The sequence below is a fragment of the Syngnathoides biaculeatus genome, chromosome 17 (assembly GCF_019802595.1).
Source record: "Syngnathoides biaculeatus isolate LvHL_M chromosome 17, ASM1980259v1, whole genome shotgun sequence".
Lineage (NCBI taxonomy): Eukaryota > Metazoa > Chordata > Actinopteri > Syngnathiformes > Syngnathidae > Syngnathoides > Syngnathoides biaculeatus.
This window is the reverse complement of record NC_084656.1, coordinates 21,493,111-21,511,071: the sequence shown is the minus strand read 5'-3', so window position 1 is coordinate 21,511,071 and position 17,961 is coordinate 21,493,111. Positions and strand designations below refer to the sequence as shown.

The window sequence follows — 17,961 nt, the reverse complement described above, 5'->3', positions numbered from 1 at the left end:
TGACCGACGGTTTATTTTCTTTTTTTTTTAAATACCCATTGGACTCATTTGAGAACAATGATATTAAAAAAAAAAAAGTATGTCGGGGAGAGGTTTACCAAAGTTTAACGTGTGGCTGCAACACGCTTCCGTGTACATCGGAGACGACTCCCTGTCTTTTTTTTTTTTTTTTTTAATACGCATTGTTCTCAAATGAGCCAACTTGGCATTCTAAATACTTCTTATAATAAGGCAATTTGAGATTGAGATTAATAATTCCTGGCGTGTGCGTATTTTGGTTGGGCACTGTTTAATTCCCGAAATCCATCGATCTTTTCTCGTCTTTCCATAGAATGATCGATTTGAATATTTGTCTCGTCCGTCGTGACAACCAACGGCAACAACAAGTCTCGGACATTGTGAATATTCTCCTCCGGTTTGATGTGGAGCAGCTCTTTTTGACCTGCAGTATGGCGGCGTGAAATGACGTCACGTGCACGAGCTCTATATTCTTTTACAGCTCTACGTTGGCTAGTTGAATCCATTCATTCCATTTTTTCCACATGGTAGGGAATTAAAATGTTATTAATCTGTTCAAGTTTCCCGTATTGTAAATGACTGGAAATATTCTCGTGGAAATTTGGGACGAGCCTGTCCAAAGACCACATTTGTGAGGGATTTTTTTTTTTTTTGTAATTATTGTTTTTAAATGGGCTTGTCTCAATGAAAAACAAAAGGTTCGGCGTTAGCATGTCCTGCGTGCTCCTTGCGAGGGTTTTCATTTTGTTTTGGAGTTTTTCCAGATCCGAAGCTCGCAACCGCCAGGCGGCCTCGCTAACTTCAGAATTTTTGTTCCGTGGCCGGCAAAGGTTTTGTTACCTGCGCGTCGATGATCTTCTGTTTGGAGTCCACCACCGCTTGCATGTCCGAGTGATCTTTCTTCAACTCCTCCTCCACCGACATCAACCTGGACGGAGCGCCCGGCGTCAAGACGGCGCCGCCCGGACCCCGACCCGGCCCGGCCCGGCTCGGCTCGGCGGTTTCTCCCCTAACCTGCTGATGATGCCCTTCATCTGGAGGTCTTTGTCGTCCTGCTGCCGGCGCAGGCGCTCCTCCGACTCCTCCAGGCGGGCCTGGTACTCCATCAGGACCTTCTGGGCCTGCTCGTCCTGGCCCTTGAGACGGGCCTCGTACTCCTCCAGCTTCTGCACCGAGGCCCGCAGCTTCTCCTGCAGCAGCGCGATCTCCTGCTGGTACTGGACCAGTGGGAAGAATTTGGGTTAGGACGGGTCAAGATAGCCGATGCGTGCCTCGCTCGTTAAGGATTTTACAGTCGGGAAATATTTTATACCATAACTGCTATAAGCAAGAAAAATGTCATTATAAGAACAAAAAGACATTTGTAAAAAGTCATACATCATCTTACTAGAATAAAGATCTCTTTTTGTGAATACATTTGAAAATTAAATCGTAAAATGGAGTCCAGGTTGAATGTGGATAAATAATAATAATTACGTGATGTGATATGTGTGATATCATATCCAAACTGTTAAATGGCCCAAAAGCTAAATAAGCGAGAGAAATTAATTGATTAAGTTTGTTTTGTTGCTGCAGCGGTCTCCATATGTATCCATCCATCCATCCGTTTTTTCCCCCGCCGCTTATCCTCACAAGGGTCGCGGGATCGCTGGAGCCTATCCCAGCTGTCAACGGGCAGGAGGCGGGGTACACCCTGAACTGGTCGTCAGCCAATCGCAGGGGCACAGTCACAATCACACCTACGGGCAATTTGAAGTGTCCAATTAATGTTGCGTGTTTTCGGGATGTGGGAGGAAAGCGGAGTGCCCACCCGGAGAAAAGCCACGCAGGCACGGTGAGAACATCCACAATCCACATCGGCAGGTTCGGGATTGAACCCGCGACCTCAGAACTGTGAGGCCAACGCTCTACAGTTGTTCCACCGTGCCGCCTAAACATACAATATTTTTTTTTTTGCAGGGCCCAGTTTGAGAAGCATTCGGTACGGCGTTGTTCCTTCACTCTATCCCCCGTGAACGCTAGCGCCTCCCGCGGGTGCAGCACGTATGGTTTTTTTTTCCCCGTTGCGGACAAAAATGCAGACACACACACACACACAGGCTGCTAAGCAAATGTACACACACAAAAAACAAACAACCGCACTCAAACGTACACATAAACACACATTGCATGTCCTCTCATGTCAAACGCTTCTACTGAATTTCCTCAAAGTGTTGCCGTTTGTATTTTTTATTTTTTCCCAGAAATGGAACACCTAAAAAATTATTTTCACTGTATTATTTCATGATTTCATGATCTAGCCGCTTATCCTCACGAGGGTGACGGGAACGCTGGAGCCTATTCCAGCTATCGGCGCGGTACACCCTGAACTGGTCGCCGGCCAATCGCAGGGCACGTGGAGATAGATAACAGTCGCACTCACACCTTGGGGCAATTTCGTGTCCAATTGATGTTGCGTGGGAGGAAACCGGAGTGCCCACCAGCAGGAAACCCACACATGCTAACTCCATGTAAGCGGGGCCGGGATTTTAACCCCCGGCCCTCGGAACTGCGAGGCCACTGCTCTAAGCATTTGCTGCACTGTGCTGTCCTAATTATTTGATTGGATTTGATTTTAAACATCATAAACCAAGACCACCACCTATTTATCGGAGGTGTGGCATTTTGCTTTTTTATTCAAATATTTGTCAACAAATGGAGATGACATTTATTGTGTCAAATACATTAAAAAATCATTGAAAACCTATTAAATTAAAATATTTATTTTTAGAATTTTTCTTTTTAAAAATATTCATTTTATTAAAATATGCAATTTATGAGTAACCAATCAAAATTGTAACATAATACATCACAAGAAGAGCAGCAGCAGTTTTGTCTGTAAAAATGTATTTGATGCATGATTATAATGTACTTTAAAATGACCCCCAATATTGCAATGTAATGTACAGTATATTGGAATACTGCACACGTATAAAGTTGACACATGACACTACATTCATACTTGTACATTATGAAGATTTTAGAATCATACATGTATTAATTATTAAATTCTGTAGTTAGCAGCAACCAACAAAATTAAGGAAAAAAAAAAATGTAAATCAATAGTTGGTCACTTGCACCGCGCTAATTTAGTCAAGCTATTCCCAAAATGCAGTTATTTTGAGTGCTGCTGTGTAATAAATCTTTAACGACGACGACGCATTTATTTGAGGCCGTGCGCTCGTTTTTCAAGCCAACCGTGCAATCGGTAATCAATCGAGGCGCGGCGCCTATTTGAGGACGAACACCAACTCCCCCCGAGGGGCCGGCCGGTGTGGCGTGGGGGGTTGGGACGATAAGAAGGGGAGGCGAAAAGGGAGGGAGGGGGGTAAAGGCAGGTTACCTTCTGCACCTGCGTCAGATCCTCTCTGTGCCTCAGTGAGTCGTGCTCCATGGCCTCATGGTCTAAATACTGCACATTCATATTCAAAAGCCACGCTGCCGTGCGGTCCAGCGCACTGGGGTTCACTGGGGAGGGGGCCTAGTGGGAACCAACACACACACACACACACACACATGAGCGGAGAGGTGGGGGTGTGGAGGGGGGGGGGGATTGAGGGGGGTGTTCTTTGGAGACGTGCAAAACAAAAGCACAAGTACAACATAAAGAAGCTCGTAATGCACAGCTTGAAAACAGAAAAAGCGGGTGGAATGGACGCACAACTCCTCAACACGCCCGGAAAACGACCCGTCTGTTCCGTCGGCGTTCCAAAAAAAAAAAGTGCATCGGCAAGCGCGGTTCTCCTTTCCCACACCGGAGGGCGTATTATAGTCGACAGGATAAAAAAAAAAAAATAATAATAATAATGATCCAGCGGGGGGAACACTTGCGCTCATTGCAACGACACACACGCACACATTTATGCTTATTCAGCACCAGCTGTTAGCCCCCCCCCACGCGAGGAGGTCTACTTCCCTTCACCTTGCGAGCACGTGAGCGTGAGTATGACTTATTAATAATCAGAGTGCTGAGCATGCAAATTGGATGAGCTCGGGGCGCCTCCTCCACGTCGGCTTTTCAGAAACGATTTCATAACAGGCGTCCGCCGACGTGGGTCACCGCGTACCTGTTTGTGCTGCGACCTCTGTTTGGTCTCTGGACTGTCCCCCTTGGACGAGGACGACTGCTGCCGCAGGCGGGGGCCCCCCGCGGGCCAGTCGGGGGACGAGGTCATCATGGCGCCCCCGGAGCCGGGCCGGGCGTAGGCGCCGGCGTTGAGCAGACCGGGCGGCGTGCGGCCCCGCGTCACGTTCTGGGGCGGCGGGGGCTGGTCTATTCTCCGCTGGGGGCCCGCGCTGTTCTGCCGGGGTACGCCCGGCTGGTGCTGCGCCTCGTTGAGGGACAGCTGCCGCCGGGTGAAGTCGCCCGAACGGCGGGCGTACTCGTCGCCGCTGCTCCCGCCGCCGTGGTTCAGGAAGGGGTGCCTCCCGCCGGGTGGGCCGTCCTCATTGTTGCTGTGGGAGCTGACCGAGCTGTGGCACTCGGAGCCCGAGTCGGTCGGACCCCGAGGGGACACCGGAAGGCACGTGGCCATCTGGTGGGGTGGAAAGAGAAGCGCAAGAGTCAAGACGTGAGGACGAAAAGTACGAGGGATCGTTCCTAGTGACCTGGTAGACCGGGTTCTGGAAGGACAGCGGCGCCAGAAGCTGGGCGGGCCGGCCCGGGACGCTTTCCGCGCTCGGGGTGGTCGGGGTCTGGCCGGGCCTCCGTACGGCGGGCCCTCCGGGGATGTTGCACTGCGGCGCCCTGGCGGACCAGCCTCCCACGGATACCGGAACCTCCGCCGGGGGGTCCGAGGGGCCGGGACTGAGGCCGTCCAGGCTGCGCGGGTCTTGCAGGTCCACCATGGACAGGCTTTTGCTGCCGTTGGCCATGCCGAGGTCGGGCTCGTTGGTCTCGGAGTAGCTGGAGCTGCGTGCCGGGGAAGGCTGAATCCCTGAGCTCCGTGTTACGAAAAACAAGTCCTTGTTTTCAGGGGTGGGGGAGGGTAGCCGCGTGAAATCCACCAATCTGAGATGGGAAGAGGTGCGGCGATATGATTTCATCATTGGTTCAAAACGGCCGACATGTTAGAGCTGAACCGGCACCGGCACCATCTCGTTTTACCCCGTGAGGTCGTTGTCGATGACCATCTTCTGCAGGCCCGTGGAGATGCTGCACCCGCCGGCCTCGGCGGGCGGCGAGCCCGTCTGCTCCGGCGACCCCCCGGGCGCCGCGTGGACGCCGGCCGGGTTGCTCAGCGCCACGCTCACCTCCCGCAGGATCCTCGGCAGAGGTCCCAGCTTGGAGTTGGCGCTCTTTTAAGGAAGGAAACAGCGTTCGGTCAGTAGCGTCAGGCAGCACCTGCTAAGGAGCCCCGTGACCACTAGGGGGCCTCCTAGCAATAAACAGCCTGTTGTTGTGAGCAAGAACGGAGTAATTTTAATCATTTAGATGAAGGTTGTTACTTGTATTGACTTTAAAACTCTTGGGGCTCTATCCTGGCCATTTGTGTCCAACTATGAAACTTTCCAACGGTTGTTTTTATTTATTCCCCTCTGATTTTGTCATAAAATTCTAGCTTCAGGATTATATATATGTATGTGTGTGTATGTATATATATATATATATATACATACACACACACACAATTTTTTTTTTAATCACATTCTACTTCTAAGCTCGTTCATGGCCACATTTGGCTGATTGGATAAAAAATAAATGTGGGTAATTCCCAAATCATAATTATGGTTTTAACCCACTTTTTTTTTTTTTTTTTTTTTAGACGAAACATCCAAGAGTTCTGTTGACATTCATCCAAGTTCTTTGCCGCTTATCCTCACAAGGGTCGCGGGGAGTGCCGGAGCCTATCCCAGCTGTCGACGGGCAGGAGGCGGGGCACACCCTGAACTGGTTGCCGGCCAATCGCAGACGCATAAACATTTATTTTTAAAAGTAATCAAATGTTATGTTAATTTTGAGGAAGTAATAGTCACACTACTATTACCCTTGTGAATGTAATCAAGTACATTTCGCTGTCAATAATCCATTATTTTGGCCCGAAAATCACGATTTTGCTCGGGGCCTCCGTGGCAGCGTCAGAAAAGCTGCTCTGGTGAGCGCCGATTTACAAAAAGCCGCCAGGACCGACTGATGCCTGAATAATTGAAATTCATTTTTTTCCCCCCCAACAGATGGAAGACTTTATCTAATGATTACCAGCATCCCCATCTGCTGCCGGAGCGAATGTGCCCCCCCCAAAAAAAACATTATTACGGCCTTTCGCAGTGTTCCCTGCTCCCGTGCTGTTTACGTAGCAGCCCCCGATAAACATTCGGTGCACGACTCCAGGGAGCGAACTGCTGTAAATTATCCGAGTACAGAAAGACATTTTTTTTTTTTAAACAAAATGTAGACACCCAAAACAAAAAAAGATGAATACTGAGCCGTCTGATGGATAAAATATTGTGTCGAGTCTAACTCGTATCCTGTAATAATTCACGAGCGTGCCAGTGACTGTGCTAATGTGCTCATAAAAGTATCGGATGAAAATTCACGTCTGAAAATTAGCGACGTTTCTATTGCCGGGATTCATCACGTGCAATTATTTAGAAATGTGTTGAATTAAGAGGAAATACACCCACAGATAATGCCTAGAGAGAAATTCACAAAAAATTGATAATCAAAAGAATATAAATAATAAACATCTCGTCCTTTTGATCATAAAATAAGTACTTAGCGCACTAAAATGGTAACATTGACCACACATTTATCTCTTAGCATAGAATTAATGTCCCAATGCTAAATTAATATGTGCCTGAATACAGTATATCACTTTTAAACCATATTAATAACCGGAGGAGCATCAACAAGTGATTAGTATAGTTTGAACAATTGCTTACCCTAAAAAAATATAGATTATTATTTTTTTTTTAATACACTTGGCTATTAAAGCTGATTCTGAAAAAGTAGTTTTTCAGTCTGGACCTTCTGATGGACAAGGCTATTAATGGCGACAATGAGTTATGAGTACAAGTAATGATTTTTGGTATCTTATTGTTTCAGACACCTACATACATACTTCGAAAACCGAGGAACATTATTGTTGCAGAAAAGTATAAAATCTTGAAGAAAAGGTCAAAATGATCTGCGAATGTTTTGAAGCCTACAAAAGGATTGAACGTCACAGTCGAGCTACGTCATATTTACTGAGGGTTAGTCTCGAACTCTCTGCACTCCTCTGTCAGCATCAACCCAATCTGCCGGCACCGCCGCACGTTCACGGGGCGCCCGAGTTCCGTACCTGGTCCATCTGGGAGACCACCTCGGAGAGGAGAGAGTGCAGCGTGGAGAGCTCGCGGCCCAGGTCGATGTAGCCCTCGAAGCCGGCCGTGTTGGAGATGGTCTCCGGGTTGGAGATCTCCAGCAGGAAGCGCTGCATGTTGCTCCACTCGTGCTCCAGGAACTGGTTCATGAAGGACATGTACTCCTCTTTGTTCCCGAACCTGAGAAGGACGGCGGCAGCCCGATTTGACACTCCAAAATCAAAAGCAAGTAGAGCATGCGGCGGTGTTTCAATAATATTTACGTCGCCGGGACAACTAATGAACAATACGTTTAGCATGTATTTTCCCATTGCGAGTTCTTATTTCCAAAAGTATATCTCACTAACTGACTTCAAATTTAATGTTTTTATGACAAAAAATGCTTAGTTTTATGCTATATTATGATGATAGTGCTTCACAGCGTATTTTGAGAAAAATTAACATGTCATGGAAATTGAGCCCTAGGTAATATACAAGGTTTCTTGGTAATAACGGTGTTATAAGTCTTTCCTTTGCACTTAGCCTTTTTTTTTTTTTTTGATCTTACCAAGTCGATTTAAAAATCCTTCATGTTACCAGAACTGAAAAAATGTCAAGCTCACATGACCAGTTTGAATTCTACATGCCAAACTTGGAGGAAAAACTCCGCCACAATGCGACCTGTAAACCGTGTCCTCCACACGTTTTGGGAGCACCAAGATGGCGGCCAATCAATCGACACACCGCTCGATGTGGATGCGCTATCCACTCTTTTTTTAAGGGTCAGTGGCAGTAATAGTCATTTTTCACAGAGGACAGAACAAACTACGCCAATGAGTAACGTTATATTGTCCGTCCACGTGTTGATGCACCCTTTGTGTTCAAATATCTGTTGCTTAAAAGGTGGTAACACCAACTACTGATGTTAATAGTTTGCCCGTCTATGGCAATTTGCACGGTGTTTTAACAATAAGCTAGCAGAAGGCGTTATATGTGTGGTTGTTTTCAATGCACAACGTGTCATTTATTTATTAGGCACCAAATGCAGGTGGAAGTCATAAATCAAAAGCCTTCAACGACTCACTTGGCGAAGTTGGCCAAGTTCTGCGTGACCTTGGCGATGAGCGTGAGGGTGCGCGCCGTGCGGTCGTCCGGGTACTCCTGCATCAGGTTGAAAAGCGACGGCGACATGATGGCCGGGCACAGGAAGCGGAGGAAGAGCGAGGCGCTGATCAGCCGCTCGCTGATGTCCGGCCGGCCGCGGTTGCTGCACTCTTGCCGCCACGACGCGAACACCTCCTTCAGCTCTCGCGGGAAAACGCTACAGTTAAAAAAAAAAAAAAAAGACAAAAAAATCCAAATCAATTTGAACGCTGCGTTTGCGGGAATTTGCGGAGCCGCATCGCGCCGCTCACCAGTACGAGTTGATGATCTTGCAGAAGGCCAGCTCGCAGCACATTTTCAGGTTGCTTTGGTGCTCCGGGAGGTCCCCCGAGGAGCACTTGGACGGGTCCACCTCGCAGTTTTCGTCTGACTCGTAGAGAGCCTTGATGAACTCGCCTTACCCACAAGATAAATACCACGAGTAAGTCAGGAACAAGTGAAATTGTATCTGAAAGTATCTTGTTGTGGCATGTTATTGTGATAAAGGCTGAAGAGGAAGTTGGTCCTTTTGTTTGGTGGGGCTGTTCCGGACTTGGATCCCAGTTCTGACTCCAAATACTGCGGAAGTATTTTTTTTTTCGTGTTACTGCAATGAACACGGGGATGCAGAAAGTGTTGTTTTGTCATTTTTTGAGGGTTGTCAATCCCCGGGTCCGACTTCTGTCACCAATTAAGGTGGAGATATTTTTTTTCAACGTTTTGTGGGGCTGCACCAATCGCTATTGCAGTATTTTATCGGTACTGTAGTAAATACTGGCGTACTCCACGAAGTTGTGTTTTAGGGGTAGTCAAACATTGGACAGCAACTGTTATATCTATACCAAAGGGAAGCGCCAACTAAAGAAAAGCTAGCTTGAGGCTAAAGAAACACAAAAACAGAAAATGGAGGCAAAGGTTGCAGCTAGGGAACCAGCGTCTCTCTCTCTCTCTTTTTTTTTTCCTGTTTGTTTTTAATTATTGTCGAATGAGAATTTTAAGATGTGCAAAGATTTCCACAGTTAAGCTCGGCGTCAAACAAACGGCAAAAAAACTCCGCCAGCGCGGCGATGCATAATTTACGAGGCCGCTCCGATATTCTCGGGCAGTCGTCCCGTTGAGACGGGCCGCCGCGTTAAACAAACAAGCCTCGGCCGCGGAGGAACTCCAAAAGATTGGAGTCAACACGCGGCGACGATTAGTTGAAGCTGGACCCTCACCAAGGGCATCCTGCAGGTACTTCTGGCCCACCAGTTTGAGGTACTCCTCGATGGCTTTGGTCGCCAACGTGTTCTCCCGGAAGATCAGGTGCTCGTTCTCGCCGCAGCGGTCCACTTCCGACATCATCAGGTCCGTCAGGAAGTCCTGGGGGGGGGGGGGGGGGGAGAACGGGAGCGGGGGTCGGACGTTATTTGTCTTCGTTGATCCTCGTGCACGCACGTGTTTGAGTAAACACCGAAGAAGATTCTTCAATGTGTGAATTTGTAAGTCAATTTCAAGTCTGGATTAACAGGACATGTTTTGAGACGCGTCAGATCATTTGGAGTCTTCAATGATGTATGCATTTATGGATACATCAAAGACGTCTTTGAATCTTTGATTCAATCAACATCCAAGAAGACTGACTGCCAATCTTCAAATTCAATTCATTATCGAAACAAAACACACGGCGTGTAAACATTTACCGCGATTCTATCATATCCTTGGGTGTGAACAAACATCAAATTTTGACTTTTCAATTCATCTGACAAACATTACTTTAGTAAACCTTTTCATCGTTCGGTATCAGCGGGTCCATCGGGAATTCCTGGGAGCACATCAGATCATTTTGAGTCCTCAACAAAAGTCATGTATGAAATTTCTGCAAACTTCAAAGATGATTCAAGTCTTGTTTATGAAAATGTTGAACGATCTTGTGTCCTTAATGTAAATATCGTTGATGGAGTCAACGATATATTTTATATTCACTAACAAGCACATGCATGCTGGATCTACACCAGTTCAAAACATAAAACGTCAAAAATGATGTGACGCTCCAACTCCAGCTATCGCACCACCCCGTTACCACGACAGTGTTTGCGCAAACCTGGAAATTTGCGATCCCACAATCTTATTCTTATGGTCTTGGAATGAATCAGATCCGTCGTCTCATCATCTCGAACTTCGCACCTCTTTTCCCTTTTAAGCGTGTATTTTTATTGGAAATGGGACGTTTTGGAGCCAGCCAGCAATATGCTACATGTCTTTGACTCCACCCCACAAGCAAATCAAGTCCGTTGCGTACCGTCTTAGAGGATATCCGGCTCTGATTCTACTAATTCTTCCCTCTCTGCATGTTCAGTCGCAGCTTGCCGCCTGCCTGGTTCCAAGCCTGATTTGTATCTCACTTACTACATTCTTGGAGCCAGATCTCTGACGCCAAGAACGACTAAATTATTCAGCACCGGGGACTGCCGTTGGTCACTCGTATTTGCACCTGGGTCCTCCTCGCAATTGGCGGCGTTACTCGCAGCTCCCACCGACCGAGTGCTTTTTGTGCTTGGTCAGGATTTGCAGCACTTTAAATGATACTTCTTTTGATGCGCTGGCCTTTTTTTTTTTTTTTTTTTTTTTTTTTTTCCACAGTTTTAATAAACAGAAAGTGTTGTTTTGGGAGCGTATTATTCAGCTCTTGTACCTTGTTTCCTGGAGGAAAGTCCTGGGAGAGTTGCAGCGGACTTTGAAGAAATACCCTTCCACGTTGCATCTTTTACCGATTTGCCAGACTCATAAAACAGGTCTGACGTTCACAAACGCTCGCTGCTCACTTTGGGGGGGATTAAAAGTCTTGTTCCCCCACGCTTATTGCCGTTGACTGCTCTCTCTGCTGCTGCGATTGTTGGTAGCCTAACCCAGAACCTCGACTGGTTCAGCACCAAAACGGTAATTGTCTGATTGACAGCTACTGGAACTGCGATTTTGCTTGTGCTATTGGATTTCTGAATCTTTGGTGAGTTTAAGGAAATAGCTTACGGCCACGCTTCCCTGAGAACGCCCGATCTGGTCAGCTCTGGCAAGCTGAGCGGGTTTTTGGCCCTGGTTAGGACTTGGACGGGAGACCGTCTGGGAATACCAGGCCAAGGGCATCTGGTGTAAAACTGTACCAAACAAATATGCGTTCATTTGCGATGACACACTGTGGCGACCCCTAATGGGACAAGCCGAAAGGAAAAGAAGAAGAAGAAGAAGAAGAAGGTGAGTTTAAGGGAATGGCATGGTGATCTGTATCGGAGAGACCCGTGTTACGCGGTTTCCAGTCTTTAATGAACTGGAAAAATGTTTTGATAGACGTCAAACACAATCTCGTCGAAAAGAAAACGGGATGGGGTTAGGGACAAGACGACAACAAACATGGCTGCCGCGGTGGAGGTTTGAAAGTGTTCTCTGGCTTTTATGCAGAGATTCTGACGGTACGCTTTGTGGCTTCTGCGAGTCTTTTTCTTTGGCTTTTGTCCTCCATGCATCCACCCATCCATCCGTGCACTCGCTTCGACGCTAATAAGCAGAAGTGGAACGCGCTTTGTATTGCTGCCACATCTCATCAGGCATCAAGCTTGTCTCCCCCCCAAAAATAAGGAGGGTGGTTTTGAAGAAATGGCTCGTGGCATCTAATGAAAAGAGTTTCGAGTTGCTCTCTGTGGACGGGCACGCAGATGAATTATTAGAATATTTTCTTAAAATGGCTGCCGCTGACTGCATCGATGGGGACGGGACCGTTGCCGCAGCGACTGACTGGCGTACGTGTGTGTGAAAAAAATAACTCTCGACACACATTGGCTGATTTTTTTTTTTTTTTTTAACACACCAAATAAATAGAAGTGACGCACGCTTAAAAAGGGATACGAATGAGCAAGAGAACAGAAAAAAAAAAACTTTTCTAAATTTGGCCTCTTTGTTACATCCTATTGAGTACACAGTAGCAAAAATAATAATAATAATAATAATTTCTTACGATGCCTTAACTCTGGAAGCCACACTGTTAAAGTGCCACTGTCAAGAAATGCATGATTTTTAGTATGTTATTAATTAAAAAAAAAAAAAACGGCAGCCGACATGGACCCATGCGTTGTTTTTCCCCACCACAAAATATGATTTTGACGTATACGGGTTTTTCTAACTCCCGCCATGAAAATCCTCTCGAGGGAAAAAGCAGGAAGTGACGTACTTGGCAGGACCACCCTCAAGTGGACTCGTTTGTTTCTATTAGTTTTACCTCCGGTCGTTGTTCCTACTAAAAAAAAAAAAAAAAAAAAAAAAAAAAAAAAAAACAGTAGCTGGGGGGGGGGGGGGGGGGGGAGTAATCCATAAATCAGGGTTGCTAAATGTGTCGATGTGCGCATCGGAAGTCTTAAGCGGGCCTTGTGGATCGCTACCGGCCTTGTCGGTCGGGGTGGCTCGTCGTGGTTTGGCCGTGATCCTCGCGTCATCTAAATATGGCTCGAAACAAAAGCGTAATATTGCCCCGGACACTTATCTCGGTTGTGAGATGTTTTCTTCGTGTCAGAAGGGGCGCGTCCTGCTCTCCGCTCATATTTATTTTTTCGTGTAGACATTGAATTAAACAATATTATATGTATTTTACATTTTAGAATGTTTATAGGGATGACACTAGACCTTTAAAGTCCAGAGTCTCCCCTTTTATGCGATGCTTTGTCTTTTTTTTTTTGTGCTGTCCTCCGTCTCCTTTCTAATAAAATGTCTGTTTTGCACCAAAAATATTCTTAAAACACGCGTGTTCACATTTATCTTAACGTGTCGCTACGCCTTATCTCTGGGAAATGCATTATTATGCTTCACACTCTCCACTTTCTGAAACGCTTACTTTGTCTCCTTTCCAATAAAATGTTCATTCTGCACTGGAAATGCTCAAAATAAACGGGCGTTAATAACGCTGCATTATACTTGACGGGCTCCACATAGCCCCACAGGCGCACACGCTGACATGAAGCCATTTTAAGGTCAAAAGGACACGATAGGCGACCTCCAAATGCCCTCGACTTTGCCGCCGCAGTCGTGCCACCCCCGGGACGTGCCAAGGAGCTCCGAATGCTCTGCACGGAAGGAGAGAATTCGTGCAAAGTAATTAAAGACGTAAACGTCTCTCCGGGGAGGGGGCTGCTCCGACTTCTCCCTCATCAATCGGCCAACGATAGACGTTGCTTCTTAAGCGCTAATCACTCACTGCGCCAACAAACCGCGATCAAGTCAAAGGAGGTTTCAAAAAGCTCCTCGACGGTGTCGAGAGACGGCGGCTGACGAGGCAGCAAAAGACAAAGACAACGATGACAGTCGCCTAAAAGAGTTATTTTGGTCTCCGACAACAAGAAAAACACAATGTCTTCATTTCCTGTCCTAATTTTACCAACACTTGCAGTATGTAAATCCAGAGACTGGAAAGCCACAAGGAGGATGCGGTCATTCTGTTGAGGGTTGCATACCGTTTGGATTCTCGCTTGTATTATGTAATCGTGTAACTAAACTTACTCGAGGGCTCAGACTTTCGGGCTCCGACCTTTGGCCTACAACTTCCAGGACACAACTTCAGGTGTAGTCGTTTGACTTGAGGCCCAAGACTTGAGAGCTCTGACCTCCACGTGAGAGACTTCCTTTACTGCAGTTCGACTTTGGGACTACGAACTCCAGGCTATGACTTCATTCCTATGAGGCTACAACTTTTGAGCAAAACTTTCACTTGTGGATTTAAGGCTGCAACTTTTAAGGCTACTTTTTTTTATCACTTGTGAATAGCTCTGTTAATTTGAGGCCTCTGGCCTGCGTCAGAGGAGTTTTATTCAGGCACATTTTCAAAAAGTAGTGCAATTCTGTCCAATACAGAAAGTTTCGGAATTGGATCACGTAAACCTTGGGCAGGTTTGTGGGATTGTGATAGTGTGACATCATACTTTGCACAGACCTTACCCTTCACAATTGTACAGACGCAACCGTCAAACCCACTGAAGCGGTATTGAACAGTTGGGTGCTGATTCGGGTGGAATATAATGAAAATTCAACCCAAAAAAAAGTCCAATACTATGGACTGTATAGGCTGGGGCCACACCACTCGATGGTAAAAATGCCGAAAGAACAAGATCCTGGATACAAGCGGCCGAAATGAAATTCCTCTGCAGGGTGTCCGGGCTCTCCCTGAGAGTTAGGGTGAGAAGCTCGGTCATCCGGGATCCTCCACATTGAGAGGAGCCAGATGAGGTGGTTGGGGCATCTGATTCGGATGCCTCCCGGGTGAGGGGTTCCGGGCATGTCCCACCAGAAAGAGACCCCGAGGACGACCCAGGACACGCCGGAGAGACTATGTCTCTCGGCTGCCTTGGGAACGCTTCGGGATCCCTCCGGAAGAGTTGGAAGAAGTGACTGGGGAAAGGGAAGTCTGGGTATCCCTGCTGAAGCTACTTCCCCCGTGACCCGACCCGGAAAAACGGCAGATAATGGATGGATGGGTAAAAATGCTTGTTTGCGCCTCTTGCCTTGCTAGCAACACTGCCGCGTAATTGTGTCGGAATGCCGTGAGGGCGCGAGGGGGATACGCATCAGGGATTAGTCTGTGGTAAAAATGTAATATCGGCGCTTGCAAGCAGGGGGAAATCACCCGCCTGTCTGGTATCTTGTCTGCTGTATTATAGTTTCACAGGTGAAAAGTTCACAGCGAGAGCAGCAGACGGTGCAAGAACATTTAACCTTTGTCATGTAAAAGTCTCTTCACAGCACCCTGTGGAAACGTAGCACTCACATATCCTGGTCTGCTAGACTCTGTTAATCCACGGAGGGGCCATGTTCAGACCATAAAACAAAGAGCCGAATCATCTGGCGGAGTCTGGTCTTTTGGGAATGAAGTAGGCTTAGGTACGAAATTTAGCAGAGCACAAATCTTTTGGTGGTTTTTATGAAATACATTTCTGGGCTATTATTATTTTGTACTACAATTTGAAGGCAACGACGTTCAGGCGATGACTTTGGGACAAAAACTTTTATCGTCGTCAACGATTATCAGGCTACAACATTTAAGATATCATGTTTGGGTTAAGTAGGACTTGAAGGTTAGGACTTCTAGACGGCGACAGTTGGGATACGACTTCAGGGCTGCTACGACTTTAGGACTACGACGTTCCCGGTATTGCTTTTCCAGTACAGCTTCCCACTGAAGACTTTCCGGTTACTACTTTATTACTATGACTTAAGAGAACTGACTTCAGAACTACAACTTTCAGGGTGTGACTTTCACAAAAGTATAGAGGGCAAAATTTTAAAATGTTTTTAACTTTTCAGGCGAGGCCATTTCAGCTATGATTTTCAGACTGTGACCTCACAGGGCTGCGATTCCAGTGCTAAGAATTTTGAGCTACGACTTTTGGAAAATGAGTTTCTAGCCATGACTTCAGGGAAGACGAGGATGTTCAGTCTACGATTTTAGGGGTTACAAATTCAAGGCCACGACACCAGGCCTTACGATTCCCGGCTGTACTTCAGGCCAAGCACTTTTGAGCCCCTACTTTTCAGACAAAAGATTTTGGGCAACAACTTCTGAGGCAAAACTTTTGAGGTTATGACTTTGTGGCGACGACTTTCAGGCTGCAACATTCAGGACTTGACTTTTGAGGTCTTACATTAAAGTGACAAATTTCGTGGTTTGACTTTCTGGCTATTCCTGAAGTGATTTCATAACATAGTTTTGAACATAATATTGTCACGTTCTGTTTCTCGAGATGTCACAAATCTTACTTTGGCCTTGCCGGTGCTCTGCAGAATATGCACCAGTGCGCACGCCATCTCTTCCTTGTTCTTGACGCTGATGCTGGGCTCGAGCACGGAACAAAGCAGCATGTAGTTGTTTGTGGTGTATTCCGCAAACTCCTTATACATCTCCATGGGGAGGATGTTCATGCTCTGGTAGCGCGCTTTAATGCGGATCATGGGTCCAGGCGTTTTGCCCTTGGCAGGGTTAGGCATGCTGACCGGGTACCACTTCTCCACAAACTGCCGCCCCGTCACCGCTGCCACGGGGATGCTGACCAAGCCGACGTAGTTGTTCTTGTCCTTCTTCTTCTTCTTGTCCGTGTCCTTGTAGAGGTGCGCCGTGATGGCATGCACCGCCGGCAAGTTGTTGAACTCAAAGTTCTCGCCCCAAAAGACGTTGTCCGTTTTGAGCTTGCAGGTGGTGCGGGCATACAGCGCGTCGTCGAGGCACAGTTCACAGAAGTACTTCTTCTTGGCGGGGAGGTCCTTGGCCTCGATGAGCCAGAGTCGCAGCATGTTCTCCACCCGCCGGCTGTTGTCCTGCATACGAGATGATGACCAGAAAAGTGGTGAAGAAAAGATGCTAAAACGTCATCTGGCAATAAGCTCACCGTTATCACAATATCTTCCCAGACACTATAGCAGTACGATATTCTGCGACATTTAATATATTTGAACACAGTCCGATATATGTATCTGAAGAAGGTTAAAAAAAAAAAAAAAACATAAAAAAACATCCCACTCCCATTGATTGGGCCATCTGTGACATCACAGGTCCGTTAAAAACGTCCGCTTTGCTCACCTTGTTTGGCTTCACGGCCCTCCTCAGGTTCTCCATCCATTTGTCTCTCTCGGCTGATGAACGGCACGAAAAGCACTTGCTCCCCGAGGAGGTCGTTACCTGTGGAGACAAATGTCAAGATGAGCGGGGGGGGAAAAAAAAAAAAAAAACAAACAAAAAAAAGACCCGAACGGCACTTGTTCCTGTTTCACAAAGCAGCATGATGTTATATTTAGTTTTGGTTTTGGTTTTTTTGCTGACGAGCTAGCTGCTTGTCTTGCATAAGTGAGCTAATTGGTTACATAAATAACTTTGAAATAGCTAGCTAGCTAGCGAACTCCAACCTCTCACACTCTGTAAAAATCTAAACATGCATAGAGCTATTGTGCTAGCTAATTACCTACCTAGCTAACGTCACTATCTAACAAGATACGTCTGGCACTATTGAGCTAACTGATACCTACCTCAATATCAAGCTAACTAATGATGACTGACACTCTTCTAGTCCCACTGATGTCACTACCAATAAACAAAACAAATGTAGCTCTGCTAAGCTATCTACCCACCCAAAAATCGAGCTAAATATCTAAACATCAGCTACTGTACAAACTAAGATCACGCCTTGAGCTATTGAGGTCACTAGCAACATCATTAATCACCTTTCTTCATTGGCATAACTGGCTAGCTGACCATCGAGTTAACCATCGGGCTTAGTGACTGGCTAACAACATTACCAACCTTGCTTTCCTGAGCTAAATATCGAGAACATTATTTTCCATTGAGCTAAATATATACCAAACAGCATAAACTTTGAGGTATTGATATCTAACTATGTATCTTACTAGCCAACATCAAATAACTAATCCCTCGCCTTGAGGTAACGAACTACGAGATATAGATAAATAGAATGT

At 46.5% G+C, this 17,961-nt stretch overlaps 1 protein-coding gene across 9 annotated transcripts in view; it reads right to left on the bottom strand.

The window, feature by feature from the left end:
• LOC133491243 (disabled homolog 2-interacting protein-like) overlaps nucleotides 1–17,961 on the bottom strand; it is a 92,603-nt gene that overhangs the window by 2,912 nt on the left and 71,730 nt on the right. For 8 of the 9 annotated variants that reach the window (XM_061802226.1, XM_061802225.1, XM_061802229.1 and 5 more), the window contains 12 exons: nucleotides 17,072–17,170; nucleotides 16,255–16,809; nucleotides 9,702–9,846; nucleotides 8,757–8,901; nucleotides 8,426–8,662; nucleotides 7,341–7,542; nucleotides 5,165–5,355; nucleotides 4,666–5,068; nucleotides 4,125–4,592; nucleotides 3,401–3,538; nucleotides 1,033–1,235; nucleotides 859–946 (listed from right to left, as the gene is read on the bottom strand). In XM_061802226.1, the coding sequence (XP_061658210.1) occupies nucleotides 859–946; nucleotides 1,033–1,235; nucleotides 3,401–3,538; nucleotides 4,125–4,592; nucleotides 4,666–5,068; nucleotides 5,165–5,355; nucleotides 7,341–7,542; nucleotides 8,426–8,662; nucleotides 8,757–8,901; nucleotides 9,702–9,846; nucleotides 16,255–16,809; nucleotides 17,072–17,170 (2,874 nt within the window). The remainder of the gene's footprint in view (nucleotides 1–858; nucleotides 947–1,032; nucleotides 1,236–3,400; nucleotides 3,539–4,124; nucleotides 4,593–4,665; nucleotides 5,069–5,164; nucleotides 5,356–7,340; nucleotides 7,543–8,425; nucleotides 8,663–8,756; nucleotides 8,902–9,701; nucleotides 9,847–16,254; nucleotides 16,810–17,071; nucleotides 17,171–17,961) is intronic. The other variant, XM_061802227.1, reaches the window with a different exon arrangement.